This window comes from Bos grunniens, chromosome 8 (genome assembly GCF_055505025.1).
Source record: "Bos grunniens cultivar Pamir isolate PY7600 chromosome 8, Bosgru_T2T1.0, whole genome shotgun sequence".
NCBI classification, from domain to species: Eukaryota; Metazoa; Chordata; class Mammalia; order Artiodactyla; family Bovidae; genus Bos; species Bos grunniens.
Window position 1 is genome coordinate 46777360 of NC_141172.1, and position 24155 is coordinate 46801514.

The following is a 24155-nucleotide window of genomic DNA, read 5'->3' on the forward strand; positions in this document are numbered from 1 at the left end:
CTTCAGGTACAAGATGATACATTTCTACCACCTCCATCACAAAAATGATGTGTGGTGATTAATGAGCTAATGCCTATAATACAATTTGAAGCTCTAGCATAAAGACACTATAAATAAAAACACTTTCCAACAAATCTGAATGAAATAATTTTCAAATTAAAAAAAAAGTTTAAAGGAAGGTACAGATGACTATATGTTAATGGTATATATTATTGGGTTGGCCAAAAAGGTTGTTCGGGTTTTTCCATAAGACAGTATGGAAAACTTGAATGAATGTTTTGGCCAACCCAATACTACACTGACTGGCTCTTCTCATTATTTCACAAGAGGTGAGATAAAATTTATCAACTGACACAGGTTATTATATATACTGTGACAAATGCTATAAAATAAAGTACAGAGTCACAAAGAGTTGGACACAACTGACGCGATGCAGCAGCAGCAGCAGCAGCAAAATACAGAGTGGTACATGAAATCTACATGGTGAGAGATGAGGGAAGGAGGTAGGTGTTTTCACTTGTTATCTCCTTTTATCTTTTTTAAAATTTTCAGTTGAGTTCAATCACTCAGTCATATCTGACTCTTTGCAACTCCATGGACTGTAGCGCACCAGGCCTCCCTGTCCATCACCAACTCCCAGAGTTTACTCAAACTCATGTCCATTGAGTCGGTGATGCCATCCAACCATCTCATCCTCTGTCATCCCTTTCTCCTCCCGTCTTCAATCTTTCCCAGCATCAGAGTCTTTTCAAATGGGTCAGCTCTTCGCATCAGGTGGCCAAAGTACTGGAGTTTCAGCTTCAACATCAGTCCTTCCAATGAACACCCAGGACTGATTTCCTTTAGGATGGACTGGTTGGATCTCCTTGCAGTCCAAGGGACTCTCAATGAGATTCTTTCTCCAATACTATGGTTCAAAAGCATCAATTCTTCGGCACTCAGCTTTCTTTATAGTCTAACTCTCACATCCATACATGACTACTGGAAAAACCATAGCCTTGACTAGATGGACCTTTGTTGGCAAAGTAATGTCTCTGCTTTTTAACATGCTGTTTTAAATTTTATTTTTATTTATTTATTTGTCTGCACTGGGTCTTAGCTGAGGCATGTGGGATCTAGTTCTCTGACCAGGGATCAAAGCCAATTCCCCTGCATTGGAATGGGGAGGCTCAGTCACTGGACCACCAGGGAAGTCCCTCTCTTAATCTTAATAATACTTTTCTCAGAATATCACCTTTCTATATATGAAGAAATCAGGGCTTCAGGTTGTTATATCAATCAACTTGTCCAAGTTCATCCTCTTATTAAATGGGAGAGCCAGGAACACAGTTTTAACTTAACACTATATTCTGTCCACTCTTCCAAGACTATGTGCATGGTCAAGGCCCTCACTGCTATCTCATATTTCTGCTTATTCTCCCCTTCTGAAAGGTCAAAACCGCCTCATTTGAATCCCCCTTACCACTCTCTACCTTTTCTTTAAAAGTATTTATCACTTTCTAACATATTAGATATTTATTATGCATATTGTGTATAATCCTCTGCTAGGTGGTAAGCTCTAGGAAGTTAGGGATCTTTGCTTGTTTTGTTTACAGATGCAACCCCTCAAACCTAGAACAGTGACTGATACTCAGTAGACACTGGCCCATTCTTCCTTTCCCTTTTTTCATCTTTAACAGTATGAGGATGTGTTTAACCATTTTCACCTTTAATTCCTGGGAAAACAAAACAGTTAGGACCTATATCAGAGCTAAATTAACATTAAAATAATATTTGAATTTTGTCTGAAATTATGTTAAAAATTAGGATCATAAGTATTATTTAAAATATTCTAGTCAGAATAAAAAGAGATGACAAGACACATTAAACTGTAAAATGTAGAGATGCAGATGATGAAAGATTAGTACCTAAGAGTACCTGATCATTTTCAGTGATGTTTTAGATGATGAATGTGAGGCAAACATAAATAAAAAGGAATCAGAGTACTCTAAAAGCAGTAGTTCTCAAACCTTTTATTAAAATCCAGTCAAATTTTTTTAAAAAGTTGGAATGACAAGAGTTATCAAATTTATGTTACAAACTAAATATAATCTAGTATCACTATAATTTCATAAGAGCACATTAACATAAAAATAATAATTTCAGTATAAAGGGTAGTCATTTTTATTAAGTAAATTTAGATTCACAAATATCTCATTATATATAAACAGCTCCACACGTATTTAACATCTAAATGTGAAAAAGTAAAACTTTTACAACAAACTATAACAATCTTTACAATCTCAAGAGACTTCCTTTACAGAGAAAAAGTACCATCATGAGAGAATAAATTTGCCATTAAAATTAAGAATGTCTAGTCATCAAAAGATACCGTATTTAAAATGAAAAGGCATTGTAAAGACTAGAAAATATTTCTAAAGCCTACTAAGTACTATTATCCTAAATACATAAAAAGTACTTACAAATCAATAAAATAATCTCAAAGAAAAACAGAACAGGCAATTCACAGAAAAGGAACATGAATCGCTGAAAACCAAGTTAAAGTGTTCTTAACTACACAACTAACGGGGGAAGATATATATGAAAATTACAATGAGGTAACATTTCATATTCCTTAGAATGTCAAAATTTAAGAAGTCTTAAGTATTTGGAATGGTGAATTTAACTCAGATGACCATTATGTCTACTACTATGGGCAAGAATCCCTTAGAAGAAATGGAGTAGCCATCATAGTCAACAAAAGAGTCTGAAATGAAGTACTTGGATGCGATATCAAAAATGACAGAATGATCTCTATTTGTTTCCAAGGCAAACCATTCAATATCATGGTAATCCAAGTCTATGCCCCAACCAGTAACGCTGAACGGTTCTATGAAGACCTAAAAGACCTTCTAGAACTAACATCTCCAAAAGATGTCCTTTTCATTACAGGGGACTGGAATGTTAAAGTAAAAGTCAAGAAATACCTAGAGTAACAGGCAAATTTGACCTTGGAGTAGAGAATGAGACAGGGCAAAGGCTAACAGAGATTTACCAAGAGAATGCACTGGTCATGGCAGACACCCTCTTCCAACAACACAAGAGAAGACTCTACACATGGATATCACCAAATGGTGAACACTGAAACCGTATTGATTATATTCTTTGCAGCCAAAATGGAGAAGCTCTATACAGTTAGCAAAAACAAGATCGGGAGCTGACTGTGGCTCATTCATGAACTCCTTATTGCCAAATTCAGACTTAAATTGAAGAAAGTGGGGAAAACCACTAGACCATTCAGGTATGACCTAAATCAAATCCCTTATGATTATACAGTGGAAGTGACAAATAGATTTAAGGACCAGATCTGATAGACAGAGTGCCTGATGAACTATGGATGGAGGTTTGTGACAATATACAGGAGACAGGAATCAAGACCATCCCCAAGAAAAGGAAATGCAAAAAAGCAAAATGGGTGTCTGAGGAGGCTTACAAATAGCTGTGAAAAGAAGAGAAGTGAAAAGCAAAGGAGAAAAGGAAAGATATACCTATTTGAATGCAGAGTTCCAAAGAATAGCAAGGAGAGTTAAGAAAGCCTTCCTCAGCGATCAAAGCAAAGAAATAGAGGAAAACAATAGATTAGGAAAGACTAGAGATCTCTTCAAGAAAATTAGAGATACCAAAGGAACATTTTATGCAAAGATGGGCTCAATGAGGACAAAAATGGCATGGACCTAAAAGAAGCAGAGGATATTAAGAAGAGGTGGCAAGAATACACAGAAGAACTGTACAAAAAAGATCTTCACGACCCAGATAATCACGATGGTGCGATCACTCACCTAGAGCCAGACATCCTGGAATGTGAAGTCAAGTGGGCCTTAGAAAGCATCACTACGAACAAAGTTAGGGGTAGTTATGGAATTCCAGTTGAGCTATTTCAAATCCTAGAAGACAATGCTGTGAAAGTGCTGCACTCACCATGTCAGCAAATTTGGAAAACTCAGCAGTGGCCACAGGATTGGAAAATGTCAGTTTTCATTCCAATCCCAAAGAAAGGCAATGCCAAAGAATGCTCAAACTACCGCACAATTGCACTCATTCACACACTAGTAAAGTAATGCTCAAAATTCTCCAAGCCAGGCTTCAGCAATGCATGAACCATGACTTCCAGATGTTCAAGCTGGTTTTAGCAAAGGCAGAGGAACCAGAGATCAAATTGCCAACATTCACTGGATTATCGAAAAAGCAAGAGAGTTCCAGAAAAACATGTACTGCTGCTTTTTTGACTATGCCAAAGCCTTTGACTGTGTGGATCACAACAAACTGGAAAATTCTGAAAGAGATGGGAATACCAGACCACCTGACCTGACTCTTGAGAAACCTACATGCAGGTCAGAAAGCAACAGTTAGAACTGGACATGGAACAACAGACTGGTTCCAAATAGGAAAAGTGTCACCCTGCTTGTTTAACTTATAGGTAGAGTACATCCTGCGAAATGCTGGGCTGGAGGAAGCACAAGCTGGAATCAAGAGCGCCGGAAGAAATATCAATAACCTCACATATGCAGATGACACCACCCTTATGGGAGAAAGTGAAGAAGAACTAAAGAGACTCCTGATGAAAATGAAAGAGGAGAGTGAAAAAGTTGGCTTAAAGCTCAACATGCAGAAAACTAAGATCATGGCATCCGGTCCCATCACTTCATGGCAAACAGATGGGGAAACAGTGGAAACCATAAAAGACTTTATTTTTGGGGGCTCCAAAATCGCTGCAGATGGTGACCGCATGCATGAAATTAAAAGATGTTTACTCCTTGGGAGGAAAGTTATGACCAACCCAGAAAGCATATTCAAAAGCAGAGACATTACTTTGCCAACAAAGGTCCGTCTAGTCAAGGCTATGGTTTTTCCAGTAGTCATGTATGGATGTGAGAGTTGGAGTATAAAAAAAGCTGAGTGCCGAAGAATTGATGCTTTTGAACTGTGGTGTTGGAGAAGACTCTTGAGAGTCTCTTGGACTGCAAGGAGATCCAACCAGTCCATCCTAAAGGAAATTAGTCCTGGGTGTTCATTGGAAGGACTGATGATGCTGAAGCTGCAACGCCAATACTTTGGCCACTTGATGCGAAGAGAGGACTCATTTGAAAAGATGCTGAGAAAGACTGAAGGCAGGAGGAGAAGGGGACAACGGAGGATGAGATGGTTAGATGGCATCACTGACTCAATGGACATGAGTTTGGGTAAACTCCACGAGTTGGTAATGGACAGGGAGGCCTGGCATGCTGCGGTTCATGGGGTTGCAAAGAGTTGGACACAACTGAGTGACTGAACTGAAGTACTTGGAAGGTGGAGAAACAGATCCTTTCATTCATTACTGATATACTCTGGAGAGAAAACTGATTGTATCTAATGAAGGTGAAGAAGCAGCTCCTATCCTATGTTCCAGCAGTCTGATACTATTAATAGATTTATATCCCAGGGCAATCTTTCTCAATAATGGCTTTTTAGTTGTAACAAATGGGGGGCACTACTCAATAGATGCCAGGGACACGACACACTTGTGGTATGTAAAGATAATGCTGCCCCATGTCCAGTGACTTCTGAACATTCTGCTGGACACTCATTTAAGGGACCAGAATGAAAAACTAAGGTCAGATATTAATAAATAGGACTTAACACAAAGTATAGTTGCATTGTTTTAACAAAGATTAAGATGTAAAAGAGTGCAACCCCCGTGTAAAGAGAGAAGACTGCATTTTTATTTTTGTTCAAACTTGACTGAAATTATAGTTATTTCAGAAACTTATCAAATCAAATCCCTCTATCGCTATTCCAGTGGCCAACTAAACACATGTGTTTAATCTACTTTAGCAGCTGTCCTAGTCAAGGTGATCCCATCTGTTCAAAGTATCTGACCACTACTATGTCTTCTAGCAGCGCTTCTTAGACTTCTAGGTACACTCAGTTCACCTGGGAATCCTGTTAACATTCAGCATCTTAGTAATTAGGGTAGGACCTGAGGTTCTGATTTCTAACCAACCCCCAGAATTCTGATGTTTTTGGTCTATTATTACACTTGGTAGCAAGATTACAATGTGGTTGAACCTGAGCATTTCACAGTGCAATACATTACTTTGTTATAAATTATTTCTTTATTTTAGTAAGCATATTACTTTATTTAAAATACCAACTGAAGTTTATTATTATGAATTTCATTTAGGACAGTATTGGGGAGGTTGTAAAATATTTGTATAAAAATGAGATATAGGTTCAAGAGCCACTCTGCAGGAAGTCTTCCACTTTACCTAAATAAACATACACAAGAATATTCCCTATGCTGTGTTTAATAAGAAAACAACTGGAAACCACTAAAATCACTAACAGAAACGTGATACAGTCACGTAATAAAACACATACCAAATGACAGTAATAATAAACTAGAGCTACCAGAATCAGCACAGATAAATCTTGGCTTGTTCAGTGAAGAAAGCAAGCTACAGATATAAAAACCATACTTAAACAGTCTTAAACCAATAAAAGAAAAACCATATAATGCTCATGGATATAAAGGAATGTAGTAACGTATAAACACATGGATAGGAAGGATACATGTCAATTTGGGGTTTGTTGTCGGGAGTGTGGAAATAGGATTTAAGAGGGGTACCAAGTATAGGGGAAGCTTTGTTTTGTAGTTATAACTTTCCAACTGGGTAATGAGTGCATGAATATTCATTATGTTATAAGTTAACAGTACTTCTAGTACTATCTTATTTTTCACTTCACCTGAATTGGCAAAAACTTCCTACACAGAAGTTTGGAAAACACTGCTCCAAAGGAAAGGACTCAGAATCAGAAGTCAGGAGACCCAGATTCAAGTCTCAGTTCTGGTTCTTAAAAATTGTGTAGCTTTAGACAATTCAAATAATTAAACTTCTCTAGGCTTCATTTGTAATAAAGTCATAAAGCATCATTTTTCCTCTCCGACTCAGAAGTCTGGGTTTGAGAGGCATATTGGTATGCGAGAAATCTTCAACAGCATAGGAAAAGTAGGAGTAATTTTTGAGAATTAAGAGCAAAACCTTGGATATAGTAGAAATAAAATCTATCAGTAAATCAACCAACTCAATCTATCACCCTACTTTCTTGTCATCACTGATTCTAAAGATATGACACCAAATTATATATTCTTAACACTGGAGAAAATTAGAGTTTATCATTCCTAAGTGATAGCATATGGATAGAGCCTCCCTATTATAACTATGTTTATCCTAATTCTTCACCAAGAAACTGAAATTCATAATACGAAAACAAACTTAGAGAATTGCATTAAAAAATACTGTTATTCACGAAAACAACCAATGTAACATAACCAGAAGAACTGTTGGTTCTCACTGCCCTTTCCTCACAGTGAGCAGGTGGCACATTTTATTAGCCCTATATCACAGATGGAGAAACTGACTCAGATGTGAGATAGCATGCCTGGAGTTGTAGACCAATTCAGTGACAAAACTTGGAACAGACACTAATTGCCTAGTTCTTCTGTGTTCAGTAAATTGCCCAAAACATTACATTGCCATGATGCTTTATGGTAATTCTGTTTGTCACAGGAAATAGAATATTCTTTGTCAGAGGTCATACACATTTCAAAACCGGCAAAGATACTCAAGGAGCAAGCCACTGATCAACTACAGTACTGCACAGCAAGAGACAAAATTAAAACTGCCTAGCCTGCTAAAAATCTAATCCTATCCTTGCCAATTAACCTTATTAATACTAGAGTAGGAGAAAAGCGAGGTCAAAATATGGGTGAGGGTGCTATTTATTTCCTCCTGGATCTCAAGTAATATAGTAATTATTGCCCAACAGGGACCTTAATTCCTTTTTAAGTTGAAGCATGGCTATCTCCACTGCTCTTCTCTAAGTCAGCCTCCACCCCTACTTCCAACAAGCAAAGAACTGGGTACCCAATTAGAACACTGTCAATTATGATAATTACCAAAATATTGGCTACGATTAGATATTAGATAAATCATCCAAATGAGTTTATGCTATAAACATATGAGACAAACTCTTTACCAAAAAACCCTCATTTTATTACGTCTTCTTGTTAATGTAAACAGATGAATGCTATTACAACATGTACCTGACTTTTTACTCAGATTCATTAGGTAGTTTTAAACGCTGACACAAGAACTCCAAAATTCTTTTTACTTATTGGAGCCTTAAAAAAAAGAATCAATGAATTATCTTGCGGATCCAGAACTGTATATCACAAAAAAACTATTAAACATGAATACCTTTTCATAAGCTAAGAGCAAAAAATTAAAGGTCACCCTCCCTGCATTCCGTTACTCACTCTTCTGCTTAACAAATACAGTTCACACTGACTTTGATAAATCAACGTGTCGTTTTAGAAAGTTGTGTCCTGGCATTGGCAGAAATCACCATGGATCAAAGCTCTGAACATTTCTTTAAAAAAAAAAAAAAAAAGCCAGGGTTAAACTCTCTTTAAAACACCTCTTCACAACAGTACAACCTAACTTGACAGAACTTTTCGTTTCAGGGTTCAAAAAATTTCAACAGAACACTAATTTTTCAATTCAAAAACAATTCCTGGTGAGCTTATCCTAGAGTTCGAGTGAAGCTCGATCATCGAGAGAAAAAGACCCTAGAAAGGCCGGACCAGAACACACAAATCACCAAGGACCCGGCATGATTCGATCTAAAAATGAAGGCTGGCACATTCGAGGACATTCAGGAGACAGTTTTCAGGCGACGCGAATTTCACAATGAGCGAGGGTGGGAATGTGAACCTGACCCCATCTTTCCGTCCAAGGGAGAAGAGCAAAAAATGAAATGAGACTTCTCTGCAAGGAGGACCCAAAACCTTCCCCAATCGATCTGTCCGTCCCTCTCCCGCCCTCCGACTCCCGCAGCCTCATCGACCGCAAAGACTTTCCTACCTCTCCCCTTCACCGAACCAACAGACAATCTTCTCAAAATCCCAGATCCGATCGGGAGTGGCTTCTGAGCCTTTCCCAGCGCCTAGAGGAATCCCGGTCGCCAACAACAAAGACGCCTCCCGTTCCCCTCCCCCCGCCCGGCCCCGGCTCGTCCCTCCCGCGCTGCGTCTCCCGGCCCAGCGCCCCCTCCTCCAGCCCGGCCGCAGAGCCCAGGCCCCCACCTCCCCGCCGCGGCCCCACGCACCTGCACCTGAGGGCCGCAGCCAAGGCGTCAGGCTGAAAGGGCCGGGAGGGAACCTCTGCCGCCGCGCTGTCCTCTGCGAGGCGCGATCCACGCTGCTGCTGCTGCTGCCGCTGCCGGACTCTGCCCGCCTGCGGGCGGGCCCGGCCGAGAAGCCGGGAAGAGGGCTGCAGCCCCCGGCGCCGGGACGTGGAAGGACGGCGGCGCCCGAGGGGGCCGGCTTAAGCTCCTGAGTCTCGCCTCGCGCCGACCCTGTTCCTCCACACGGGCTCGCGTTCTGCTGACTAACGGCCCCGGCGCGAGGCGCTGGAGCGGCCGCCTCCGCCGCCGCGGTCGGCTGCTCTTGGGCCTCACGTCCCGCGCGGCCGTGGTCGCAGCTGCCGCAGCCGCCGCCACCTCCCTTTCTGGCACTGCAGACACCACCCAGACCCAGCCAGATCTTTTCTTTTTTCTAATTCTCTTTTCTTCGCTCCCCTACAGCCTGATGGCCGCGGGGCTCGCTCTCGTGGCGGGAGGCTGGAAGGGAAAACCTGGGCTTTGCGGAGAGCTCACTAAGCTAGGAGTTGGTCACTGACTGTAGGAAGATGCCAAAGCTGACCCCGGCTCCAGCCTGCGAGCGGGCAGGGGGAGGGACGGAGTCTAGTTTAGCCCGACTTCCACCAATCACAAGCAACCCGGAGGTGTAGCGCTCCGGAGAGGCTGAGCAGAGTCGGCAGGAGGCGGGGATTGCGGAAAAGGAGAGCCAATAGAAGCAAGGCCTCCCCGCCCCTCGACTTTGATGGACTGCCACATTCGGACCAATGGGGGAATTCTCGCTTCGAAGAAAGCGGGATTTTTACGCCGGGATTGAGAGAGAGAGGCTGAGCGAAGGGGGAAGGATCGAGACTGGGCGGTTTTAAAAGGGCCTTGAGGGCGCTGAGAGGCCTAAGGGTGTCCTTTGACCCCCTCGAGGAGTCACGTGGGTAGGCCGGGGGCGGGGACAGAAAGGCTGGTTAAGTTCCTTCCGGGTCAGTAGTAGAAGCGTGAGCTCCGTGGGATAGTTCCTCGCAACTTACTCTTGCCTGCACCTTCCTTGTCCCAGAACGAGGCGATTGTCGTTTCTGCGATGAGCTCACAGAAAGGGAACGTGACTCGTTCCAGGCCTCAGAGGCACCAGAATACTTTTAGCTTCAAAAATGACAAGTTTGATAAGAGTGTTCAGACCAAGGTAGGAACCTGCCTGTTGCACTAAATCTGACTCCAGGGAGGAATGGTTCAGTGGAGGGGAGAGAAGGAGGAGTTGGCGAAGCCAAATGTGGACCGCAGCCCGGAGTTTTGGCTGCACTGCAGCCCTTTCTAAAATGATATTCCCACGTCCTTTCTTTGACCTGCATGTGTTGTCTCCTCGTAAATATTTATATTTGGCAGTCAACATTTAACTAATTGTATAAAGTGAACGGGACCCTCATCAAATTTAAAATGCAATGGGAAAATCGCGTCGTTGAACGTTCCCAATCTGGATTACATATTTGCAGTAGGAAAACGAGGTTTATGGCGCGAGTGTCTTTTTTCAAAGGTTGCACCAAGTCTATGCAGTCACTATTTCTTTTTGGAAAACCCCAGGCCCATAGGTTTGTAGGGAGAGTGTCAAAGTTCTTAAGGGCTCTTAGCCCAAGTATCTGCACCAACACAGTGGGAATTTCTCTCTCATTTGTAAGATTGTTTTGAGAATCAAATTATTTGATCAATGTAAAAATGCTTGTTTTGCTGTTTATATTTCTTTAGAAGATTTCTTTAAGCTGGAAGCAAATTCAGACTGAATAGATAGCCAAAAGTCTTGGGTTATATGCACCTACTGATTTGCTGTTAAGTATTTCCCCCTCCTCCCTTAGCTGTAAGGAGTGGAGATAATCGAAGACAAGAGCAGCTTGGGGGCAGCCTCCAGTATATCAGGTAAACCTGATATTAACATAAACTGGAGCCCAGATTTGCTAGATGTATGGCTTAAGCAAGTTATGTAATATTTAGTTTCTTTGAGTCTTACTTTGATCACAAATGAGAAACCTGCCAGTATTATTGTGAAGTTAAAGTAAATCCATGTATATGAATAATCTGGATCATAATTAGTGTCCGACAGGTGATTAATTTCTCAACATTAGCTGCTGCTGCTGCTGCTAAGTCGTTTCAGTCCTGTCCGACTCTGTGCGACCCTATAGACGGCAGCCCACTAGGCTTCCCCTTCCCTGGGATTCTCCAGGCAAGAACACTGGAGTGGGTTGCCATTTCCTTCTCCAATGCATGAAAGTGAAAGTGAAGTCCCTCAGTCGTGTCCGACTCTTAGCGACCCCATGGACTGCAGCCTACCAGGCTCCTCCATCCATGGGATTTTCCAGGCAAGAGTACTGGAGTGGGCTGCCATTGCCTTCTCCCAACATTAGCTACAAAAGCAAAATGACTGTTTAGGGTACCCAGGGACTTCCTTTTCCTTTCCTCTTTCTATTTTCACTATACAGATATTTAAGGGGCATCTCTCCTGTTCAAGGACCTATTACATGTGTATACAGTGTTCAAAAGAGTTGACTTCAAGGAACTTACGGTTTTCTGGGTCATGGGACAATAAGCACAGAGATGTATAATTATAAATTCTGATGAAGGGAAGGACAGTTGAGTGAAGAGTAGGGGGGATTATTTTTGATTGGATGCTCAGAGGCCCTCTCCTCGCTCTTAATTTGGTTCAAATTCAGAAGGAAAACCTGGAGCAACATTTGGGAAGACTTTACCAAGTTTGTGCCTGTCATCAATAGGTAAAACAGAGTAAAAAGCTGTGCTGTTCCAAATAGATGTCTGTCTTGTCCTGTATTCTTACTCTAAGTTTTTGTACAAGCATTTACTTCTATTGTTTTTCATCAGGTGATAAAAAGCAGTTTGTTTAATAAGTGAAAGTGTTACTGACTCTTTGCAACCCCATTAGCCTGCCAGTCCTTGGGATTCTCCAGGCAAGAATACTGCAGTGCGTTGCGATTACCTTCTCCAGGGGATCATCCTCATCCAGGGATTGAGGCTGATTCTTTACCATCTGAGCCACCAGGGAAGCCCTGTTTAATAAGTAGCGGCAGTGTAGCTTACTGTGCTTCTTGTCCTTGGGGTACAAGGCTTCTGGAACTTGTACTTCTTGTCCTAGCACTTCTTCCTGGACTTCCTGTACTTTTCATTGTGTGTTTTCTAGTATATCTAACAACCTTGTCATTATGGTTTCAAATCTTTTCATGCATCTCAAGTTCAGTTGATAAGTTTCATTCTGTTTATTACTTTTATCATTCATTGCTTTGTCTCTATTAAGTTGTGAGGAAGTCTCATTTGTACATTGGTGGAACCACCAGGTGCTTTGTTATTGAAGGTGCTAACAAAAACAGCAAGAAATATTTTACTGAGAAAGGATCATCAGGTTGATTGTTCCTGTGTCTTACGGAGGTATAGTAAGGAATGCCACTGCATTCATGGCAAATTCTTGAACCAGCTATGTTCAGCTGTCGAAAGCCAGGATTTTTTTGTAAGCATCTGACGGTGTCTTCATTCCTGTGCTTTACACCAGAAAGGTGTTTGACTCTAACAAAGGAGTGCTAAGATGTGCATGGTTCTCTGTAACTCTCCATGGAGGATTATAGTAACAACTGACTACTTTGTACCTCATTATTTTGTGGGAGTCTTGCAGGATAGTTCCCCTTTTCCTCTGCCAAGTAGTTTATCAAGACTGAAGTTAAAAGTTGGATAATGAGATGTTTTATTGAAGGACAGCTTATAAATTTCAGACAGTATCCCAAAAAGACACAGATGATAGTTGTCTTAAATATATTCTCAAAGAGGAGAGAAGCTTGGCATTCCAAATGCCAAACTTGAACCAGTGAGTCAAAGTAAAAGAGACAGGTTTCAGCTCAACATAAGGGAATTGTCTAATAGTGATTAGCATGCACTAGAATTTTATAACCTCCCTTTCTCTGGGGTTATTAAAAGAAGCCTCTATGGCCATTGGTCTGCAGTACCCTCTCGTGACTTGCAAAGGTGGGTGGAAATGGGAGTAGTTTCATATCTCTTCTAGTCCTTGGTACTAAAACATTGATTATATCAAGACAGGCTTGTGTCCCTTACTGGAAAGGCACTGATGTGTAGTGGAAGGAACCTTGGACCAAGAAAACAGACCCACATTGTAGCTCCTGTTGTGTTTATTTTGCTCTGTGATTTAGACAGTTTACATACAGCTGTTAACCTATGCTACAGGGGCTGATATTATCTTTTGTGTTACCTTCCTCTCTCAGTTTCTGCGGAGATGATTACAAGAAATATTTTTAAGAAATAGTGATATAAATATGCACTAAACATCAGTGTATGATCATTTATATGGACTTGCAGTTGCTCAAAGCATAAAAAGTTGATTAGAAATGTTTGTTGAAAAATACTGAAACACAGAAATGTGTAAAGTAAGTGAAAGTACCTTTTTCCAGGCCTGTTCGTCTTCAGATGTAGTCATTGTTAACAGTTTGATGTGTGTGTTTTTAGACATCTAAGCACAATATAGTACATATGAAATAAAATACATTTCTCCTTTTTCATTAGGAAGATTGGGTATGTCAGAACATAGAGATTAAGCTCTTTCTTTTTTAATGGTTGTGTACTATTCTGTCTTACATATGTAGAAGCTTAATTACTTTTCCTATTAGTAAACTTTTGAGTTGTTTTCAAATTTTCACTGTGACAAATGAAGCTGCAATGAAATTCTTGTATTCATGTTATTTGTTCCACATCATTTATATGGTACGAAACATTGTGGTAGATACTAGGGGTATAAGGTTGAGTGTAATATACAGGCAGGCCTTTAATTGAAGCATATAGTTTGGTGGGTAAGGTGACAGGCATTAAGTAATCTTTTGAGTATGTTAATATGAATGGAAGTAAGAGCTGTGAAGGAAAAGTCCAAGGGAACCTTGAGAGTGTCTAGCAGAAAGTCTTGATTAAGTTAGGAGGGTTTAAGAAAGCTTCCCTGAGATCTGAAGGATGGATAGCATTTAACTGAGTGAAATGGGAAGAGCATATATCATCTTCTTAAGGATGCTATTTGTTTCATACGTGTAGTCAACATTGTTTTCACTAGCATGTTCGAAAGCCTTAGAACCCCAGGATCACATGATCTTATTGATGGGGCAGGAGTCAGTCTTGTGGTCAGTACTAGATCTCACTTTTAGGGGGTAATAGTGCCTGCAACACAGGAGATCTGGATTCTATCCCTGGGTCAGGAAGATCCCCTAGAGAAGGAAATGGCAACCCTCTCCAGTATTCTTGCCTGCAGAATCCCATGGACAGAGGAGTCTGGCAGGCTACAGTCCATGGGGTCCCAAGAGTCGGATATGACTTAGTGACTTAAACCACCAGTGTACGTTACTTAGACGTTTTGCAGATTAAAAAAAGTGATTTAGCCAAAACTTGCTTGGCTGTGCACTTTGGTTTACATAACGCCAGTTGCACTTGAATTAATTTGGGGGGGAACACATTTAATGTGAAGTAATTTGGAGCAGGGGAACACATCCCTTTCAGGAAACTCTTGTTATTACCTTGAAAAGGAAAAGGAAAATCTGAGGCTATATTCTGTAGTTAGTTTTGGAAATGAGGTTTTGTTAATAATAGCTAATGCTTTGTACTTAAGTGTGTAAGCAACTGTGAATACTTGATCTAGATTATCTAATTTGATCTTCAAAATAACCCTAAGACAGATGCTACAATTTCCCCAGTTTTGCCTATTGGGAAATGAGTGCCCAAAATTGTGTTACTAGTATGTGGCTATCCATTGATTAGGTGAGGTCTGTGCTGGGAGACCGCAAAGAACAGGTAAATCAAAAGCCCCTTTTTGTGTATGTGTGTTGGCTGTTGTTTTTTAAGACTGTGTTTTTGTCTGTAGTAGGGGCATTGTAACATTAGATTAGGGTTGGAACAGAGATGAGCTTTAGTGCCACTGACCCTAAACACTGCCTGTTTGAAATGTTCCAGGGAAGGTGTCTCTCCTTGCAAAGTGTTGCCCCTGGAGTGTCACATAACACAGGTGTAGGCTGGTTGGATTGGAGTGGGTCCCATCTAGTCAGCCAGGGCTGTGGAGCAGGGATAGGGCTCTTCTCACTCATTTTGTGTGGAAACAGATGCTAGTTCTGTCAGGTCCCTCAGCTTCTGGTTTAGACAGAAGTTTAAAGGTGATATGATTACATTTATACAGCAGAACAGGATTCTATGTTTACAAGCACCTTTATTCACAATAGCCCAACAAATAAAAAAATACAAATATCCTTCAACAAGAGAATAGATAAACAGATTGTGTTTATCTGTTTAACAGAGAAATACTACTCCGCTGTTTTTTAAAAGCTACTGATAGATGGCAGACATGTAGATAAGTCTCAGAAACATTGTGTGAAGGGAAGGAAGTTGGGTATTTCTCACATCTATAGAAATCTGAACAGTAGTTTGCCTTGGGTGGTGGGGGAATTGACTGGAAGGGGCTCAAGACAACTTTCTGGAGTGATGGAAACATGAAGATCACAAAGCACTTATTGAAGCGCATTGAATTGAGCCTTGAAGGTCTGTGCATGATACATAAATTTTACATCAATTAAAAATAGATAGTATAGTAAAATGACTGATTAACCACTCAAATATTGTAAAGTTCTGTTTTTGTTGTTTGCTTTTTTGTTTGGGCACATTGTAGAAACACTGCCTATTATCAGTATTTTTAAAAAGAAAACTATTTTATTAACTTCTCTATAAAAACAAATGACAGGTCAGCATTCTAACATACTGAATATCTTAGCTAACCACAAGTCAAAATAATTCTAGTAGTTGTCTTCTAATATTTTGTAAGCTTGTAAGCTTTTATTTACAAACTCCAGTCATGACACTTAAGTATTGTCTCTCTGTAAGAGGAATTCAGATGATCGTTACAAAGTGGATCTTGGGAATTCCCTGGTGGTCCAGCGATTAGGACTCTGTGCTTGCAGTGCCGAGGGCCTGGATTTGATCCCTGGTTCAGGAACTAAGATCCCAAAAGCCATGTGGTGTGGCCAAAAATAAAAAACAAACAAAAAACCAAACGAAAACTGATCTTGTTCATAAGATTACTGAGTCTGGATCTTATTGAACAGGGTCGAGTCATAGTAATTTAGTTGGCCATGATGCCTGCTCTGTAAGATGAGTGAATAAAACCCTATTGTGGAAAAGGGGACTAGTGGTAAGGCTCGTTTTGTTCAGGGTAGCTTGGGCTCAAGTGATATGGGATCTTTGTCTTATCTCCTCTAGCCCAAATATGCTGTGCTTTAGGAAACGGTCTCATATTGGTTTAGGTAATCTCTGGTGTGAGTAATTTTGGTATGAGAGATAAAGTGCCAGTATGAGAATAAATGTTATTTCCTAATCTGTGAGTTTCAACAATTAAAGTTTAAAGAAGTGAGTAGCCATTAAATAAATCTTCAGCTTGGCAATGGTTTCCATTATAGTTGTAAGGTAACCATCTTTGGCACTCTGGAGATCACCTGGGACTCCTTTTGATCTTTTTTCCAAATTGGGAAATGTTCTTGGTATATTCACCAATGCTGTCTATTACATGTTGTTTAGTTGCTAAGACGTGTCTGACTTTTTGTGACCCCATGAACTGCAGTGTGCCAGGCTGTCCTGTCCATTCGCTTTCTCTCGGAGTTTGTTCAGACTCATGTCCATTGAGTCAGTGATGCCATCCAACCATCTCATCCTCTGTCACCCCCTTCTTCTCCTGCCCTCAGTCTTTCCCAACATCAAGATCTTTTCCAAAGAGCTGGCTCCTTGCATCAGGTGGCCAAAGTATTGGAGCTTCAGCTTCAGCATCAGTCCTTGCAATGAACATTCAGGACTGATTTAGTCCTCCAACACCACAGTTCAAAAGCATCAATTCTTCGGTGCTCAGCTTTCTTTATAGGCCAACTCTCACATCCATACATGACTACTGGAAACACCATAGCATAGCTTTGACTAGACAGACCTTTGTCAGCAAAGTAATGTCGCTGCTTTTTTAATATGCTGTCTAGGTTGATCATAACTTTTCTTCTAAGAAGCAGACATCTTTTAATTTCATGGCTGCAGTCACCGTCTACAGTGATTTTGGAGCCCAGGAAAATAAAAGGTCACTCTTTCCACTTTTCCCCTCTATTTCCCATGAAGTGATGGGACCAGATGCCATCATCTTAGTTTTCTGAATGTTGAGTTTTAAGCCAACTTTTTCACTCTCCTCTTTTACCTCATCAAGAGGCTCTTTAGTTCCTCTTTGTTTTCTGCCATTAGTGGTATCATTGGCATATCTGAGGTTGTTATTTCTCCCGCAATCTTGATTCCAGTTTGTGATTCATCCAGTCTGGCATTTCACATGATGTTCCCTGCATAGAAGTTAAATAAACAAGGTGACTGAATACAGCCTTGATGTACTCCTTTCCCAATTTTGAACCAGTCTCTTGCTGCATGTCCAGTTCTAACTCTTGCTTCTTGACTCACATATAGGTTTCTCAGAAGGCAGGTAAGGTGGTCTGGTATTCCCATCTTTTTAAGAATTTTCCACAGTTTGTTGTGATCCACACAGTCAAAGGCTGGAGTGTAGTCAATGAAGCAGAAGTAGATGTTTTTCTGGAATTCCTTTGCTTTCTCTATGATCCAACATGGATTTAAGTTAAAAGTATCCTCCCCCAGTTCCCTTCTTATTATATTCAGCATACTTTTTTACTTGACAAGGTAATTTAATCTATGATGTACTGAGCATTATAATATGTAGGAATTTTGTACTGATTAAAAGTCTTTAAAATTTTTTAAAAAGTCAGTGCTAGTGAGTATTCACTACTTTGAATATTTTTAAGTACTGTGTTCTCTATCTTTTACACAAAATAATCTCATCCATGTTTTGGGATATTTGATTTACCTACAATTCCAAGGTGCCTACACTTGGGCAGGATCAATAAATCGATCCTACAAGTTCCTTAGTTTTAATGCCTGCTACAATATAATTTTTCTACATCAACTGTATGTTTTAGACATTTCACTTTATGCGTAATAAATGACAACTAAAATGACTTTGTTTTGATTTGGTCTATGTGTTAAGGCATAGTACTGTACTCACTGTTGGATTATAAAATTTTATAATTACATTGTCAACACTTGTTTCTGCTGCTGCTGCCAAGTCTCTTCAATTGTTTTCTACATGAAGGTAAATACTGCAGTGTTAGAAATACAGTATTCTCAGAATTCTTCATCTAGGTAAATTAGTTCACCTGAGAGAGAGAGAAAGAGTCATAGTGGATATTAACTCTTCCCCAAACGGGGTCATTTTCTGTTTAGAGAAAAGCTGTGTAGTTGAGGTGTCACCATTGGACAGAGAACCTCAGGGCTGAGAGGTACGGGCTGCTGCAGCATTCATTAGGCATTTGTTATTTTAAGCTGTGGGACTCTTTCCACACCTGCAGAAGTGTTACTGTGAGGTCACAGGCAAGTTTACAGAGAACCTTGCTTATCCTCAGAACAACCTTGCTGTCAGCTCACTCCATTCTCAGTTGTTATTGGTCTTTTGCTCACCACTGACTTTTGTGAAAGGAAGAAATGAAATGAGAAGGGGATAAACGAATAGCTAGCATGCCTAAAATTCCTTTCTGAAATTTTCCCTATCACTCCAGGGCAAATAGCACTTAAATACATTGAATGAATTAAAGAAACATTCCTCTTCTCACCTTGTCTGTGTGTGCAAGGCCCTCTACATGATCAGATCAGATCAGATCAGTTGCTCAGTCGTGTCCGACTCTTTGCGACCCCGTGAATCGCAGCACGCCAAGCCTCCCTGTCCATCACCAACTCCAGGAGTTCACTGAGACTCACATCCATCGAGTCAGTGATGCCATCCAGTCATCTCATCCTCTGTCGTCCCCTTCTCCTCCTGTCCCCAATCCCTCCCAGCATCAGAGTCTTTTCCAGTGAGTCAACTCTTCTCATGAGGTGGCCAAAGGACTGGAGTTTCAGCTTCAGCATCATTCCTTCCAAAGAAATCCCAGGGCTGATCTTCAGAATGGACTGGTTGGATCTCCTTGCAGTCCAAGGGACTCTCAAGAGTCTTCTCCAACACCACAGTTCAAAAGCATCAATTCTTCGGCGCTCAGCCTTCTTCACAGTCCAACTCTCACATCCATTCATGACCACAGGAAAAACCGTAGCCTTGACTAGACGAACCTTTGTTGGCAAAGTAATGTCTCTGCTTTTGAATATGCTATCTAGGTTGGTCATAACTTTCCTTCCAAGGAGTAAGCGTCTTTTAATTTCATGGCTGCAGTCACCATCTGCAGTGATTTTGGAGCCCAGAAAAATAAAGTCTGACACCGTTTCCACTGTTTCCCCATCTATTTCCCATGAAGTGGTGGGACCGGATGCCATGATCTTCGTTTTCTGAATGTTGAGCTTTAAGCCAACTTTTTCACTCTCCACTTTCACTTTCATCAAGAGGCTTTTGAGTTCCTCTTCACTTTCTGCCATAAGGGTGGTGTCATCTGCATATCTGGTGATTATCATTAGGATTCTTTAATTGCTAAGCCAAAAGGGAGTTTATTGAAAGATACCGAACTGCTCTCATGAAGCTTAGAAAAGGTATTTATTAGTTTGTTTTGGTTGATTTTTTTAGTGATCAAGGTTCCCAGGTTGGCCATTATTGCTGGGAAATTTTATACTCATTTGACTTCGTGTAGATTCTAATTTGCAGTCTTTGAACTTTTCAATGCCGTCTTCCCTAACCATTCCAATTTGCCTTCTGGAATTGATAGTTTACTATCATCAGAGACATAGTGTTGAAAATAAAATTTCTTTCACTTTCTTGCCCTGACTTTTCCTGGGAACTCTGTTTCCATGTAGTCTTTAAGTAATGATATTTTTTCACTCTGTATCTTCAACCCATCGTTTAGAACCCTTTTTCCCATTTACTTCTTCAGTTCAAGTTTTCCTTGCTCAAAACCCCACCTCTTCTGAGATACATGGTATCAGACTGTTGATCTCCTCCAGATCTATCCTTATATCCTCTTGAGTATCTAGCTCACTGCCTTTCCTCATTTTCCTGCCATCTTACTTAGTGATTGCTACCGTCACATGGATAATCAAACATCTGATCTCTCAGTTTCTATATCCCCCACCTCAGAAATCTCTTCCCGTGTTCAAATATTAAACCCTCATTGCTGGTAACTGCTCCTCTTACAAACTTGAACAAACAACAGAAACTGACCACCATCTACTTATCTGGTTTTCTTATTCCTCAAATAATTTTTTAAAATTCCACTGGGTACTCAACGTGCATTAGCTTTCCCACTTTTCACTGTACCTCATCCTTGTCCTTTTTCCCCTCCTTATCCAGCATGGATACCATGTTCTATCAGTACAACTGCTCTTTTGCATATTCTTCAAATCCCTTATTTTTCTTCCCTTCCGTGGTACTTGCCTGACAGAATCCTAACCTTGCTTAGATCCAGCTTTCTATCCACCATTACATCTACCAAACTACCCGCATCTGTACCCTTACACACTCCTTCCTGGTATGGTGGATGGAGTGCCTGGCCCTCCCAGAGACTAGTCCCTTTACTTGCACTGTGGAGCTCATGTATTCTAGCTTACCTTGTGATTTAAAAGGCTTAAGACTCCTCAGTTGTCCATGTTCTGTTGTGTCATTAGTCTTTCCATCTGTAATGGGTTATTTCTGTTTGTTTGTTTTTAAATCCTCTTTAGATAGAATCCCTGTTCTTTTCTAGCTCCACCCTATTTCTTTCTTCTTCTTTATAGAAAAGTTCTTGATCTCCATTTCTTTACCTCCCATTTTTTTTCAATCCCCATTTAAATAGTTTTTGCACACCTGCGTTCTAAGTTGCTTCAGTTGTTTCCGACTCTTTGCATGGGATTCTTCAGTCAAGAATACTGAAGTGGGTTGCCACGCCCTCCTCCAGGGGTCTTCCCAACCCAAGGATGGAACTTGTCTCTTATGTCTCCTGCCAATGCAGGAGAGTGCTTTACCTCTAGCACCACCTACACCATTGTGAAAACCACTCTTGTCAAGGGTCATTGATCTCTGTGCTGCCAAATCCTTGTGATGCTCAGTACTCACCTCACTCACTTGACTGGCAGCATTTGCTTCTCTAGCATTCTCCTGAAATAATTTTTTAGTTCAGTCCATGACTTTAAATACTATCTTTATGCTGATGCCTTCCAGATTTGGAACTCCAGGCCAGCCTCTCTCCTGAGCTGCAGAGTTGTTGTATATTTAACTACCTACTTGACCTCTATTCTTGAAAATCAAAAAGCTTAACATGACAAAGAAATAACTCAATTTTTGTCTTGCTCAAACCTTTTTCTCCTTCTGTATTCCCCAACGCTGTTAACAACTCCACTATTTACTGAGTTCCTCAAACCGAAATATAACAATTACCTTTGACTCTTGGCCTTTTTGTACATTCTGTGTTTCAGGTTTGTCAGTAAAACTGTCAACTGTTTAAATTATGTTTAACTTTTATAACCTTCTCATTACTTTTAGTTAAAGAGTATGATTGACTAAGACCTTTTTACCAGAAAGGATAGTCAAATAGACTGATTTCAAGCTGTGACTTAGAACTCTAGTACTGTCAATTTAGGCCATCATTCCTATAAGTGGATGCAGTCTGTTTTGGTTTTGATCATTTTACTTTGAAGAATAAAAACATTTTGAAGTGTATATATTGGATAGGAAAAAAAAATTTGTCAGTTTTCAAATATGTGTTTTTGGGCTTTGGCCAAAGGTGCGTGCATACGTGTGTGCTAAATTGATTTAGTTGTATGCCACTCTCTGCAACCCTATGGACCACAGCCTACCAAACTGCTCTGTCCATGAGATTCTCCAGGCAAGAGTACTGGAGTGGGTTGCTGTGACCTCCTCCAGGGGATCTTCCCAACCCAGGGATCGAACCTGCGTCTCTTATGTCTCTTGCATTTGGCCAAAGGCATCCAACAATCTCTTATTCAAGATAGTGGCAACGTGATGTGGTAGGAAGACATTGATATTGGAGTCCAGAGATTTAGGTCAAATTCCCTAGTATTTACTTGTTCTGTAATCTTGGACAAATTTCTTAAGTAGTCAAGATTTTAGTGGGTCTAGTTATATTGTGAAAGTTAGGTAAGGTTTATTCAAAGTTTACCTCACATGATACCTGGCATGCAGTGTTAAGCATTCTGTAGATGCTATTCTGTAGATGCTAGTCCATTCCTTCAGTTTATAGGATGTTCATCATGCTCACATGCTACTCCTGCTCACATGCTACTCCCTCATTTATGCACTTCCTGGTTAATCCCACTGGAATGTCTCCCTCCTTCCTGGTGGCATTTTTTGCCCTCGTGACATATATGATGCATGTCTTAGTAAGTATTGGTATATATGTCTTGGCTTCTTTCTCTTACACATACATCACAAATGCCATCTGTCTCTGGCAGGAGGGGCTCAAGTATTTTTTTAAACTACTAATGGTGTAATATGTATGTCTAGTAGCAGTTCAGTGCTGTGGGATGAAGGAATGGAAATCAAGTAGTTCTTACTGACATTTTGCAATTAATTGTTGGTCTGTGTTAACTCATCTGTCTTTATTGACATCTGTTTTATTGTTATATAGCAAGCATTTGCAAAAGATGAGTATGATATGAATCCTTCATTCAAGAATCTCATACTAGTAACTACTCTAAAAAGTGAAAAAAGATAAATATGGGGCATTTTCATTTATTAAACTTTTGTTGAAGTATAACATACAATGTGTGCTGCTGCTAAGTCGCTTCAGTCGTGTCCGACTCTGTGTGACCCCATAGATGGCAGCCCACCAGGCTCCCCCGTCCCTGGGATTCTCCAGGCAAGAACACTGGGGTGGGTTGCCATTTTCTTCTCCAATGCATGAAAGTGAAAAGTGAAAGTGAAGTCACTCAGTTGTGTCCGACTCCTAGCGACCCCATGGACTGCAGCCTACCAGGCTCCTCTGTCCATGGGATTCTCCAGGCAAGAGTACTGGAGTGGGGTGCCATTGCCTTCTCCGAACATACAATGTGTAGAAAAGTGCAAAAATCATAATAGAATTAAATGAATTTTCACAGACTGAACACAGTCATGTAATCACCACTCAGATCAAGAGAATGTAACTGGCCCCTCCTAATCACTACAATTCTCTCCTCTAATAACGATCATCTTGATGAAGATGAAGTATTTTTGAATAACCTTAAAGTCATGGCTTTTGGAGTCAAAGGAGAGGTTATAGGTGCCCGGATAACCAGCCTTTCTTTGCAGAAATAGTATTAGTGGGTGTAGACAAGCATCCTGATGGATCATATTAACTACTTAAATATACAACAAGACTTCATATAATCCTTCTTTGAAATGTAAAAATTGGTGTGATTTGATTTTCTGAGTGATTGATTTAGTCCCTATAGGATTCCTGACTTCTAAAACTATCAAGAGTAAATTTGAACTTTCCTTTAGGTTTGGAGCTGAGTATTTCAACCTCATCCTAAATCTCTTCCACTTGATCTACTTCCTCATGAGGTTGAATTGCATTTTAAGAACTTTATGGTGGACATTTTCTTAGATATTTTATCAGGTTCACTCCTAACTGGAATAGTTGTATTCCAAGTATATTAGTTATATTCTGAAGATAATATGATTCAAATTGTCCTTATGAAACTGAGTTGTAACACATTTTGTTTTTGTTTTGGCAGAGTTATATGTTATTAACAAAGAAATATTCTTGTAGGTGATAGAACTATGTAGGTAGAATAATGTTCAATGGTGATTCATTGGCATTAGAATTCTGTTATAACTTTATATTAAGCACACCTGTTTTGAAGGCCATTTTCAACAGGGATGTGAAATACCAAGCTAAATTAGGGATTATTTTAAATGTTTGTTGTCCTATAAAGATTTA

At 40.3% G+C, this 24155-nt stretch overlaps 2 protein-coding genes across 7 annotated transcripts in view; one reads left to right on the forward strand and one right to left on the reverse strand.

The window, feature by feature from the left end:
• Positions 1 to 9761, reverse strand: part of ABHD17B (abhydrolase domain containing 17B, depalmitoylase) — a 48968-nt gene extending 39207 nt beyond the window's left edge. Inside the window, exon 1 of one of the 2 annotated variants that reach the window (XM_086415508.1) lies at positions 9187 to 9761. The gene's annotated coding sequence lies outside the window, so the exon portion shown is untranslated. Of the gene's footprint in view, positions 1 to 8942; positions 9124 to 9186 lie in introns of those variants that run through there. The other variant, XM_086415509.1, reaches the window with a different exon arrangement.
• Positions 9529 to 24155, forward strand: part of C8H9orf85 (chromosome 8 C9orf85 homolog) — a 60503-nt gene continuing 45876 nt past the window's right edge. Inside the window, exon 1 of one of the 5 annotated variants that reach the window (XM_086415511.1) lies at positions 9529 to 10390. In XM_086415511.1, coding sequence (XP_086271637.1) covers positions 10289 to 10390 — 102 coding nt within the window. In that variant the 5' untranslated portion in view covers positions 9529 to 10288. The remainder of the gene's footprint in view (positions 10391 to 24155) is intronic. The other 4 variants (XM_086415510.1, XM_086415513.1, XM_086415514.1 and 1 more) reach the window with 4 other exon arrangements.